General features: G+C 45.9%; 1 protein-coding gene across 2 annotated transcripts in view; it reads left to right on the forward strand.

The window, feature by feature from the left end:
* LOC127036700 (zinc finger protein OZF-like) overlaps positions 1-13,273 on the forward strand; it is a 237,886-nt gene that overhangs the window by 15,796 nt on the left and 208,817 nt on the right. Inside the window, exons 5-7 of one of the 2 annotated variants that reach the window (XM_050927827.1) lie at positions 2,755-2,881; positions 5,861-5,974; positions 6,344-8,391. The exons of the other annotated variant lie outside the window; for it this stretch is intronic. Of the exons in view, the coding sequence (XP_050783784.1) occupies positions 2,755-2,881; positions 5,861-5,974; positions 6,344-7,383 (1,281 nt within the window). The 3' untranslated portion in view covers positions 7,384-8,391. Of the gene's footprint in view, positions 1-2,754; positions 2,882-5,860; positions 5,975-6,343; positions 8,392-13,273 lie in introns of those variants that run through there. 2 annotated transcript variants of the gene reach the window in all.

Raw genomic sequence — 13,273 nt, forward strand, 5'->3', positions numbered from 1 at the left:
TAATTATGACCTAATCCTATTATAATCATACCACCATGCTGAATATGGGGTGTAGTGTTAGATGGAGCCTAATTTCAAGGCACAGGAGTTGGGAATGGAACTTCCTCTCTTTGTGGAACAGGAAATAGCCCTCCAACAAGGGCTGAGAAAACCTCCCAGACGTCCAGTGCTGGAATCTGAATCTATTGACACTTCATTTGTTACTACCACCCCCAATCTTTGTGGTAACTGTAAACTTTATCAATGATGGTTTTATATTCTCTTCTAGGTCATTGTTAAGAATGTTAAATAGCAAAGGGCCAAGATCCAGTCCTTGATGGAACCTGCTAGAAATAAATCCACTAGCCCATGGTTCCCCATTTACAGTCAAAGTTTTTAATCTTTTTAATGTATGCCATGTTTATTTTGTATCATTCTCGTTTTTTAGTCAAAATATTGTGATGAAACAAGTCATATGCCTTACAGAAGTCTAGGTATATTACATCAATAATATGAGCTGCAACCAAACTTTTGATCTCATCCAATAAGGATATCCAGTTAGTTGGATAGAATCTATTTTCTCTAAACCTTTGTTCATGGGTTCTGATTATATTACCCTCCTTTCATTCTTTATTCATAAAATCCAGTATCGGCTGCTCCATTATCTTGTCCAGTATTGATCTCAGACCGACACTCTTGTAATCAGCTGGGTCATCTCTTTTACGCTTTTTAAATATTAGCACAGCATTAGCTTTATTCCAGTCTTCTGGAATTTCTCCAGTGTTCCAAGTTCTAATTAAAATCAACAATAACAGTCCTCCACACTCCTCCACCAGGTCTTTCAAAACTCTTGAATACGTTATCTGGACCTGCTGATTTAAACATGTCTAAGGCCTTGGCTACACTGGCACTTTACAGCGCTGCAACTTTCGCGCTCAGGGGTGTGAAATAACACCCCCTTGAGCGCTGCAAGATACAGCGCTGTAAAGCCTTAGTGTAATCAGTGCCGCAGCGCTGGGAGCTCAGCTCCCAGCGCTGCAAGCTACACTCGTAGAAGATGTGGTTTACGTGCAGCGCTAGGAGAGCTCTCTCCCAGCGCTGGTGCTCCGACCACACTCACACTTCAAAGCGCTGCCGCGGCAGCGCTTTGAAATTTCAAGTGTAGCCATACCCTAACTTTAATAGCTGCTGTTTAACGTCCTCATGAGTTCTTGTTGGAATGGAAAGAGTGTCTGTCATAAACAGATAAGTAAGAGTTAATAGAACAGAAGTACTTCATATCTCTTTTGCCTGTAAAGGGTTAACAAGATCAGTAAGCCTGGCTGTCACCTGACCAGAGGACCAATCAGGGGATAGGATACTTTCAAATCTTGAGGGAGGGAAGTTTTTGTGTGTGCTGTTAGTGTTTGGTTGTTGTTCACTCTGGGGGCTCAGAGGGACCAGACGTACAACCAGGTTTCTCTCCAATCTCTCCAATACAGGCTCTTATAAGTTCAGAATAGTGAGTACTAGGTAGATAAGGCGAGTTAGGCTTATGTTTGTTTTCTTTATTTGCAAATGTGTATTTGGCTGGAAGGAGTTCAAATTTGTTTTTTGCTGAAAGGATTTTAATTTGTACTTGTATACTTAGGCTGGGAGGGTATTCCTAGTGCTGTAGCTGGAAGACCCTGTAACATATTCCATCTTAAATTTACAAAGATAATTTTTACTGTTTTTCCTTCTTTAATTAAAAGCTTTTCTTTTTTAAGAACCTGATTGTCTTTTTATTCTGGTGAGACCCCAGGGGACTGGATCTGAATTCACCAGGGAATTGGTGGGGAGAAAGGAGGGAAGTGGGGAGAGAGGCTAATTTCTCTCTGTGTTAGGATTACTTTCTCAGGAAGAGTCTGGGAGGGGGAGAGAGAAGGAGGGGGGAAGGTGGATTTTCCTCTCTGTTTTAAGATTCAAGGAGTTTGAATCACAGTGATCTTCCAGGGTAACCCAGGGAGGGGAAGCCTGGGAGAGGCATCGGTGAGGGAAAGGGTTTACTTTCCTTGTGTTAAGATCCAGAGGGTCTGGGTCTTGGGGGTCCCCGGGCAAGGTTTTGTGGGGACCAGAGTGTACCAGGCACTGGAATTCCTGGTTGATGGCAGCGCTACGAGTACTGAGCTGGTAATTGAACTTAGAGGAATTCATGCTGGTACCCCATCTTTTGGACGCTGAGGTTCAGAGTGGGGGATTATACCATGACAGTGTCATTGTCAACATCTTATGCTAGGAGTACAGCATCTTTTTTTCTCCAAATCCAGGAGAGAAATATTTATTCATGATTTTTACCTCTTCTGCATTATTTTTGATAATTCTGCCATTTCCGTCTAGTAATTTACCACTACCATTATTAGGATTAATTTTGTACTTAATATACTTTTTAAAACATCCTTCTCACTTATATTCTTTACTATTGACTTCCCCTTTCTTCCATATATTTTATTTGGAGAATGTTGTGATTCCTCACAGGGAGCCACCAGTAGGGTCCAAAGACAGCCCCATCTCCTACATCAAGCTCTGGCTAGTGAGTATGTGATAAATGTGAAGACCCTGCCTCCGTCTGTCAGCTGGGAGACAAAGATTCTCTCTTTCTACCCTGATGCTTCCTGGTTGCTCTAGGCAAGGTGAGGTGGGACTCTGTTAACATGTGCCTCCCGGAGCTTCCATTTACCTGGTGCTGCTGTTCCGTGAATTGTGGAGTTGTGACAGGAGCAACAGGTACTGAGTGTTGGACTCTTGCTCTTTCAGGGGCTGGTGACCTTTGAGGAGGTGGCTGTGTATTTCACCAGGGAAGAGTGGGCTCTGCTGGATCCCACTCAGAGAGCCCTCTACAGGGACGTCATGCAGGAGAACTATGAGACGGTGGTCTTACTGGGTAAGGAGTCCTGTCCGCTCAGTTATTAGAAGCTGTAGGGTCTCTGAAAAACCTGAGTAGTAATAACTTTATTTGTCATCCAAGTTTTGACAAGTTTCCATGCCCCCCTTTTTTTTCCCTTTATCTCCCACCCACTAGTATCATTTTTGAACATGTGCTTTTTGGTGCCGTCAGTCATTTTAAAATTGCATTTAATGTATCCTTATTGACTACATTAGTAACTGTATTAATAACTGTAGCTTTCATGTCTTTTCCTCATTTTAAGAGGAGAATAGACTACCTGTGGAATTCTGAATTGAGTAAATAGGTGTATGACTCATGCATGGGTTGTGTAACAATCAGATGAGCTCTTTTAGGAGAGCGTGTAATGTCATCATTCAGGGTCCCATGAGTGAAGGGATAAGAGAGCTGTGGGAGGGGCGGAGAAGGGAGTCAGTAGATAATTCTGGAGTGCCAGGACATGGGGAGGGTGTGTGCAGGATTAGAGCTAAGAAGCAGCAGGGAGGGATGAGGTAGTGAGAGATGAGGAGGGAACACAAGAAGCTCCCAAGGTTCCAGGAGGTGGTGCTGGCTGAGAGTAATTGGAAGAAGGGGAGGGGAGTGTGGAGGTAGGGCATCCAGGAAGTGGGCTGGGTGGGTCAGTGGGAGAGAGGAGAGGTTTGAGGATCTAGAGATGTGGGGGATCCCAGACCTTTATCCCCGAATCTCTACCCGAACCTTGTTGCTTTACAGCTTACACTCCAGTTTTATTTCTGTTCAGTTTCACTTTATTATACATTTTTCTCCCAAATATTATTATTTTAACTCTTGACCTCCCCCTCCCACTCATTACGCCCTCCCCATATAAGCTCCCCATCTCTATGCACAGCGACCCTGGCCACCGATGCTGAGTCCTTGCTGCATTCCTCCCTCCCATAGCAGGGCCGCTATCTAGGCAGAAATGGGCACTTTGTTGATGATCTCATAGGGTGGTAGTGTAGCCTGTACAATTTTTACACCTATAAAATTACATATTCCGAAGGCCTTCACACCAGTCGGGCTTATCTTTATATGCCGATACAGTCTGTTTCTCAGTGTTCCGTTTCCAGCTGTGATGTCGCAAAGCGTTTACCCTGTGTCCCCCTTCCCAGCTCTGGTGCCGCAGAGCCTTGCCTGTATCCCTGTTCCTGTTCTCCCCCTAACAAAGATTCGACATTCATGGGGCTTCATCTGGACTACTGTGTCCAGTTTTGGGCCCAACACTATAAGAAGGATGTGGAAAAAAAGGAAAGCATCCAGCGAAGGGCAACAAAAATGATTAGGGGACCGGAACACATGACTTCTGAGGAGAGGCTGAGGGAACTGGAATTATTTAGTCTGCAGAAGAGAAGAATGAGTGGGGATTTGATAGCTGCTTTCAACTACCTGTAGGGGGGTTCCAAAGAGGATGGATCTAGATTGTTCTCAGTGGAAGCAGATGACAGAACAAAGAGTAATGGTTTCAAGTTGCAGTGGGGGAGGTTTAGGTTTAGGTTGGATATTAGGAAACACTATTTCACTAGGAGGGTGGTGAAGCACTGGAATGGGTTCCCTAGGGAGATGGTGGATCTCCATCCTTAGAGGTTTTTAAGGTCAGGCTGGACAAAGCCCTGGCTGGGATGATTTAGTTGGGAATTGGTCCTGCTTTGAGCAGGGGGTTGGACTAGATACCTCCTGAGGTCCCCTCCAACCCTGATATTCTATGATTCCAATTTCCTTTCCCCCTCCTGTTTGACTCCATTTATAGAGTAATATTCTAAACTATACCTTAACCAATCATTGTGCTGAAATTTAACTAGCCAATTCTAACATATTGTGACATAACCCAGGCGTCGGTCACCTTTCAGAAGTGGTGTGCTGAATCTTCATTTATTCACTCTAATTTAAGGTTTCATGTGCCAGTAATACATTTTAATGTTTTTAGAAAGTCTCTTTCTATAAGTCTATAATACATAATTAAACTATTGTACGCAAAGTCAATAAGGTTTTTAAAATGTTTAAGAAGATTCATTTAAAATTAAATTAAAATGCAGAGCCTCCTGGACCAGTGGCCAGGACCCGGGCATGTGAATGCCTCTGAAAATCAGCTCGTGTGCCAGCATACGTTGCCTACTCCTGCTCTAACCAATTATAAACCACTACCCTAATTAACTTACAGCTAGCAACATTAATTGTACAGGAGAGAGAAACAATTAGAGAACCAGACTGATTAACAATGTAAAAGTGATGGTCATAAAGATAAAGGTATACAGAAATGAGGGTTTCATCAACCACATTGATAAGTGATTTCTTGCCAGACAGGATGCTATCAAATTAAGGTTTCTTTAACCATCTTAAGATCTTAAGATCTGGACAGGATCATCTTCCTAACAGCCCAATAGTACCTTATTTCAGTGTGACTGGTTTGGGATATGAGGATGTGACCCTTCGCTTCTCAGATAATGGCTGCCCCTGCTGCTTAGCCAAAGGCCTTAGCCTAAGAACAAGGCCTCAGACTATCCTAGTGAGAGAAGGCCCATACACAGGCAGACTATGATTTTGATTCTTCGTTTTTATACCCCAGTAAGTAGCTGAGTGATAAAAATACACCTAAGTTCTTAAAGTATAGGCTTTACAGGCAGGCCTGAATATCTCTATTCTAACAGTGGGTTCTACCCCTTCCCCCATTCTGTGTCTGTCTTCTCTATTTAGATCGTAAATTCTTCAGGGCATGGGCCATCTACTATTCTCTGTTTGTACTTTGCCTAGCACAATGAGGACCCAGTGTTAGTTGGTTCTTGGGCACTAAGGTAATGCATATGATTTATAATAATAACAACTCTCCTGCCACTTTGAGCCAAGGAAGCTGGCCTTGGGATGTTACTGCTTAAAAATGAGCTGGGGTTAAAATAATGGAATATTCTTTGTGACAAGTATCCCACAAATTCCACTCACCTCCCTTGTTTTCTTTGCTTTGAACAGGGTTTCCAATTTCCAAACCTGATGTGATCTTGCAGCTGGAACGAGGGGAAGAGCCTTGGGTCCCAGACCTCCATAGCTCTGAGAAAAAAGTGCTCCCAGGAGCTGCCTGCACAGGTGAGGAATTGATTAAACCAGCTCAAAAACTGTTTGGGAATGCAGGAAATATTTGGGATGCCCTACAAAGACCTTGTGAGCTCTCCAAGTTCAGGATTGTTCCGTGCAGATGTAGAATCATTATGGCAGATGTCACTCATGGCTTCCCTCCTATTCTTACTGACAACTGGCAGAAGGTCCTTCCCTGATCTCGCTTTCCCCTGTGTGTTCTGGTGAGATGCGGACCAAAACTGATCCCTTTCTCTGTCCTCTGGGAAAGGGTTTGGGGAAAATCAGCTCCTGATAGGTTTGATCTCTCCCACACATGTTTTGGTTTGTTCACCCCTTTTTCCAGTACTCTCTCTGAGATTTCCTTTCTTTCCAGTGCAGGGAGTGACCTGTGTCTGGATTCTCTCTGTTTCCCATCAAGTGATAGGATGGTGAGTGATAATGAGGAGGAGAAACCCCGTCAGGAAGATGCTGAGCAAGTAGAACCACGTGGAACATTATCAGGAGGATTCAAAGGGAATGTTTCCAGGAGTTGTGCACTCCCAGAAAAAGCAAAACCCAGTGAGACTCAGGAGAGGGTAGAGGAAAACTTCAGTAGCCTCTCAGACCTTATTACAAATGAGAGAATCAGTGTGGAAGAGACACGCTACACATGCCAGGAGTGCGGAAAAAGGTTCAAGAGGAGCTCTGCTTTTATCACACATCAGGCAATCCACAGAGGAGAGACGCCCTACGCATGCTCTGAGTGTGGGAAAAACTTCAGTTGGCGTTCAAACCTTATCAGACATCAGAGAATCCACACAGGCGAGACGGCCTACACATGCTCTGAGTGCGGGAACAGCTTCAGTTGGAGCTCAGACCTTGTTAGACATCAGAGAATCCACACAGGAGAGAAATCCTACTTTTGCTCGGAGTGTGGGAAAAACTTCAGTTGGCGCTCAAACCTTATCAGACATCAGAGAATCCACGCTGGAGAGACACCCTACATGTGCTCTGAGTGCGGGAAAAGCTTCTGTGAGCGATCAGATCTTATCACACATTGTAAAATCCACACAGGAGAGACATCTTACACATGCTCTGAGTGTGGGAAAAACTTCAGTCGGCCCTCAAACCTTCTCATACATCGTAGAATCCACACAGGAGAGACGCCATACACATGCTCCGAATGTGGAAAAAACTTCAGTCAGCACTCAAACGTTAACACACATCAGAGAATCCACACTGGAGAGATGCCCTACACATGCTCCAAATGTGGTAAAAACTTCAGTCAGCGATCAAATCTTATCACACATGAGAGAATCCACACAGGAGAAAAGCCCTACACATGCTCCAAGTGTGGGAAAAGCTTCAATGACCGCCCACACGTTATTAGACATCACAAAATCCACATGAGAGAGAACTGTAATAAATCCCTTGATTAGGGCTGGCCAAAGATTTTTTTTTTAAAATCACATTTGCTAATTCCCACATACTGATTTTTGCACCATCTTCCCCATGGCGCCTCAGCTCCACCAGATCAGTTTCCTGCTTCTGCCTTTTGCAGTTCACCTTTGTTTGGGGTCAGTCCTGTGATCTTTTCTATCAACTCCTTTCCTTTTGAGTCTATCGCAACCCTAAAGTGCACGCTTAAACACGGTCTCTTTATGGCCAATTGTCGGTCCACAGCCATTTTGTTTTAGTAAAAGGACAAGGTGGTCTCCTTTTTGGGTCAGATTCTTGTTCCTTAAAGGACAAGAAAGCCCCAAGGTGTCGTGTGCATAACCCTAGTGTGCTGGGTGCACCCTGTGAGCCGTTTACAGACATGTAAGCATGTCTCAAACAAAGAAGGAGCGTGCTTGCCAAGTACAGCCTCTGCTAACGTAGGAGGCTCCTGCTCGGAACCTGGAAGGTGAAGGAGCTAGGGGGCCAATCCGGTATCAACATACATAAAAAGGAACCAATCTGAGATTGACACGAGTAAAAGTCCCCAGACAAAACTATGTCTCACACCAGAATCGGGAGGAGTTCACGTGTGTCAGCTGAAAGCTCTGATCACCCTTTCAGCCAGGGAATTTCCTCTGGATTTCGCCAGTTCAGGTCATGTCGTGTTAAATAAGACCACCTCCCCTAATTCACTATGCAATCAGTGTTTATGCTGCTGGTCAGCTGTATCTGGAGTATGGTATGTATTTTGTAATTTTTGCAAACATTTCTGCTCTTGCCTAATTTCTCCCCCTTCTCTACCCCCGTTTTCTGTTGCCTGCATTTACTTTATTCTGTGTATAAGAAAAGCGGTTCTTGTTTTTTTTCTCTTTCATAGCTTATCTTTGGCCTTGCTCCTTCCTTTTATGTGAAGCAGTATAGATAAGAGTTAACACTTTGCTCTCCCTAGCCAAAGTGTAATCTATTCCTGTTGTTAAAATAAACACAGCCATTTGGCTTTAAACCAACTCCGTTGTGTCCCGCTATTCCTCTCCCTTTAAATAGCCACTCAAACCTTACTTGTCACAGACAGAGTCGTAGGAGTGTGTCCCCCTCCTGCCAGGAATGTTCATCGCCTCTAGGTGGTAAAGAGGTTTGATCCCAGCAAGCTACACTGATGCAAAAACTACCTGTGCCTTACATCCAGTAGGGCTGTACATGGTGTTGGCTGCTCAAGTTAGTGATCTTGATGTAAAAAGGCAATTACAGTTGAAGAGCAGATGCAGCCCTGGTGCCGTGGTTGGCATTAGCTTTCCCCTTGATCTGACCAAAACTCCATTACTTTTCCTAGTCTAAACAAACCCTGAGCATCACAGTTATACTCTTCCCCCATTTCAAAGCAATTGTTAGTCATAAAGTTCCCCCTTTGGGAACAAATTGTTTCATTCCCAGTTGCTCTGATGTTGCTTCACATTTTGCTGGGGAGCAGGTATTTTTACTACCATTTTCCTCACTTCAATATATTTTAACTATAACAAAGAGCAGGAACAGGGCAGGGATAGGAAGAATTGTCATTTCACCCTCTGTAACAACAGAAGAAGATAGAGTAAGTCAGAGGGATTCCGTTATTCCCCATCACCATCTCAATCCCCCTGTTGTTCAGTTGGTTAGGTCAATATTTTTTCTAAAGGGCTGCGAAGATGATACCCCAGTAAATGACTTGTAACTAAGCAAAATACCCATGCATTGGGCTCCCAAAGCAGTTGTGGCCCAGGCCCTGCAGGAAGTCGCTCCTGAAGATATCTCCTTCCTAATCAGCTGCATGTTGCCTAATATTTGGGAAATGCAATCCCTGTGTAGGTAGAAATATGGAAAATGGAAGTGACTTTTCTCTTCAGCTTACCCCTGGGAGATGTTGCAAATATGTAGAAAATGAAATCCGTGTTGAATGTGATATAGCTGCAAAAAGATACTTATTTTGAATAGAGACCTGACATTTGGTATCTTACAGGGATTCTAAGCTGCATCTGAATTTAGTCCCTAATTTAAATCTGTGCCATTAGATGAAAGAAATAAAAGGGCACAGTTGGAGGAGTTGTACCTCAGTATCGCTACTGATATGTTGTATGGTTGGTGAAGAATTCTGCGCCAGAGAAGTGTAAAATTACTCCAAGTAAGGTCAAAGATTTGACAGGAACTTGGGTAGAAATTGCAGGTAGTGGTGGTTGATTTTCACCCCCGAGATGGAAGCTATGGTGACCTGTGGCCCAGGTAAACTATTTTTAGAACCCTTCTCCCTTGTTTAGTGGTATTAATCACACTTCTAAAGGATGCCATGATTAAACTGGGAACAACTGTCTTTTACCATTTGGATCCAAAGCGCAGAGAGAAACAGCTGATTCCTTCAGAGCCATTCTGTGCCTATGGGTCCTAATCTGGCTGCTTTGTTGGACAAGAAGCACTTCCATGCTGGCCAAACAATGGTAGCCAATGAAGGAATGTATCAGATTTGAGTTCAGACTGCAGGATACTTGAATGCTGAGTCCTTGTCTGTGGTTTAGTCCAGGCCTGCACAACTTGTAAAGTGGCGAGGGCAATGTTACTTCAAAGAAAACAGCCTAGAACCTAACCCCCCGCCCCCCGGCTGCACCAAACACCTCCCCCGTGCCAACAAAATACCCCCCCAGCAGCACCCAGCCCCCCAAAACACAACACCCCCAGCACCACCCACTCTTTGAAAAGAACCCCCACAGCATCACCCAGCCCCCCCGAAACAATCCCCCCCTGCAAGCACCGCCTGACCTGTGGAAACAAACCCTCCTTCCCTAGCACTGCCCTGCCAAAACAGCGGTAATGAACCTCGCTAATATGTTATAGCGGGTCCCTAAGGTAGTATAATTAAGGTAAAAGAAAACTGTCTTTTTGCTAGAAGAATAAGATCTTCCCCTCACTTTGTAATCAGTTGCCCTGTTGAGTGAGTGTGATTGAGGAAGACGTGGAAGGCAGCACCTCCAGATAGCTGCAACCCTTGGAGAGGGGATGGGAGCCAGACCAGATCAGTAGAACAGGTCAGCCAGACTCACCATGCACTTCCTTAGCCCCCTACCCTTTGCTCACCTCCTCAACCCCCCTCCCCTGCTGCTGGCTCACCTGCCCCCACTGCCACTGCCTGCCCGCTCGCCTCAGTCCTCTCACAGCTCACCTGCCCGCTCACCTCCTCAGCTCTCTTCCCCCCTGCCAGCTCACCTGACCCGCCCGCCATTACCAGCCTGCTCGCCACCACAGACCCCCGGCTCACCTGCCCCACCGCTCACCTCAGCTCACCCCTCCCGGGCTCGCATACTCACCCCCTTCCACTGCCTGCCTGCTCTCCTCTTCAGTCTCTCACCCACCTGGCCAGTGATGAGCTGTCAAAATCTTAACTGGTTCCCTCCTCACCCCACACAGGGGTCGTGGCCCACCCCCACCCCACCCCGGGTCTCCTGCCCCATCCAACCCCCTGCATTCCTTGATTCCTCCCCTGGACCCCTACCAAATCCACCCCCTTCCCTGTCCCCTGACTGCCCCCGTCACCCCATCCAAAACCTCCTCTCATTCCTGATGGCCCCCCTGGGACCTTTGCCCCATCGAACCAACCATTCTCCCTGTCCCCAACCGCCCCTGGAACCCCTGCCCCTGACGGTTCACCCGGGAAGCCTGGGATGGCTGAGAAGCAAATGGCGCCTTCACACTCAGGCTCAGGGAGGCAGAGGGGAGGTAGGTGAGCTCGGGCAGGGAGCAGTTCCTCTACACGCCCCCCCCAGGGTTACCTGCTGCAGTGTGGGCAGCCCCCCAGCCCCAGCTCACCTCGTCTCCGTCTCCACCTCGCTGGGCCTCAGCACGAAACTGCCACACTGCTTCTCTTCCCTTCAAGGCTTCCTGTGCAAACAGCTGTTTTGTGGGAAGCTGGGCAGGGCATAGGGAGGAGGAAGAGTGGAGGTGAGCTGGGGCCAGCCACTGGCTCATCTGCTCCCCTGCCACTGCCTGCCCACTGGCTTCCTCAGGCCCCCTACCCTGCTGCCAGCTCACCAGTCCCCCCACCACTGCCCACTCACTCACCTTCTCAGCTCCCCTCCCTCACCTGCTATTGTGTCATACAGGAGACCTGTGATATGAGAGGGTCAGATTAGATGCACTAATGGTCTCTTCTGGCAGTAAAGTCGACTAATTTCTGAAAAACTGAGTGTAGCATTGGGAGCAGTGTCTGATGTTTTACTGTCAAGCGGCTTGCTTCCTGGAACGAACAGTCCTTGAGTGGGGTGATCCACAGGGAGTAGCTCAAACCTCCAAAGTGCCTGGCCAGGGGCAGGACATTGGCACAGCAAGGGAGGGGTATGACAGTGACATCACAAAGGCCTTTTGCAGGACCTAAGACTATTGGTCTAAGGTGGTGGGGAGGTGGTGACCTCACTGACAGGTGCTGACATCAGCCAGATAGGACTGGGGCGAGGGGCCAGGGAAACCTCAGAGACCCCTGCAGCTTTGCTTCAGCAAGTCTCCTTCTCAATGTCTCTCTTTGAGGACTGAGAGAGTATTCGAGTTCACCTACGTGAGCACCAGGAGGAACCTCTTTCGAGTTTTCTCCTTCCCTTTTAGTGATTTTACTAGAAAACAGACGTACCTATTTAGAAGGTAAGAGAAACCTGTTCAGTCTGATCCATCTGGTGACAGTTGAATTCTTGGCATGGAAACACGAGCTTAAGGAGGCAGAATTTTATTCCACAACTGGGATTTTGTCCTTTAGAATCACTGGGGACATCCTTTTTGTTTCACCTTTTCCTCCATCCAATCCTCCCTCCTTTCTCTTCTTCTCTTGCTTCTTTTGTCTTTTCTCCTGTTCCCCTCCAAACACCGGGAGGTAGTGGTGTGTGTGTGTTGTGGGGGAGTGCTCTACAGCTCCCACTGTGGGAGGTGCACCCAAAATGTGGGTTGGAAATAGTGCTCGGGCACTACCAGTGATTTGGGCCATCCTTTGGGCTCTCTGATGAGAACCCTCAGCCTCAGACTGTGCCCTGATTGGCTGAGCAGGAGGTTATTGACAGGGAGGAGACGCAGGTCCTTGTTCTCTTTTAAGACCAAGTAAGTAAGTCATAACCAGTTACATCTTTGATGAATATTGCTGCTTCTCTGCATTAATTGTCTCTGAGCAGTTCATGATTCTTTCTGACATTGCAGTTCTCCTAAAATACTTAGTAAATAATTACTGTGCACGGTTGGTCTGGAGCTCATCTGAGAGCACTTTATTCAGGTCATTCAATGTATGAAATTCAAGATCTGATAGTTAGTTTGAAAATCAGGGCTCTTAGATCCTATTCCCAACTCTGCCACTGACTGACTGTGTGACTTAAGACAAGTCAATTCTCTTTTCTCAGCCTCAGCTTCTCTCTCTTTCAAGTAGGGATAATAATGATCCAATCCTACCTACCTCATGGTAGGTGGAGGATAGGGATCCACTGAAGAGTGTCACTAGGAGTAGTGCATAATATGAGGCGTCCTATCACGTTTACTCCGATCAGATTATGACATCATAGAATAGCTGAAACAGTCTATTTTATTTCTATTTTTTTATTTTGAAATTGTTAAGAGCATCAACTACTTAGCTCAGACTGAAGCATCTTATCTAATTTTTGAGATCTAAGTGTCTCCTTTTTGGGTGCAACGAGACAATTTAATATCCTGTGACAAACAGGAGATGCTTTTGTTTTGCAACAAAATACTTTTGCAAAGAACTTTCATCTGACTTGTTATGATTTCGTGAAACAAACTGGTTTAGTCTGAATGGGATTTTCTGACTGAAACGGTTTCAATGAAGTTTCCCCACCATCTCGATTCGTGGGCTCTGTCTCTGCCTCTGGAGGGTTTGTTGTCCAT

Source organism: Gopherus flavomarginatus, chromosome 18, assembly GCF_025201925.1.
Source record: "Gopherus flavomarginatus isolate rGopFla2 chromosome 18, rGopFla2.mat.asm, whole genome shotgun sequence".
Lineage (NCBI taxonomy): Eukaryota > Metazoa > Chordata > Testudines > Testudinidae > Gopherus > Gopherus flavomarginatus.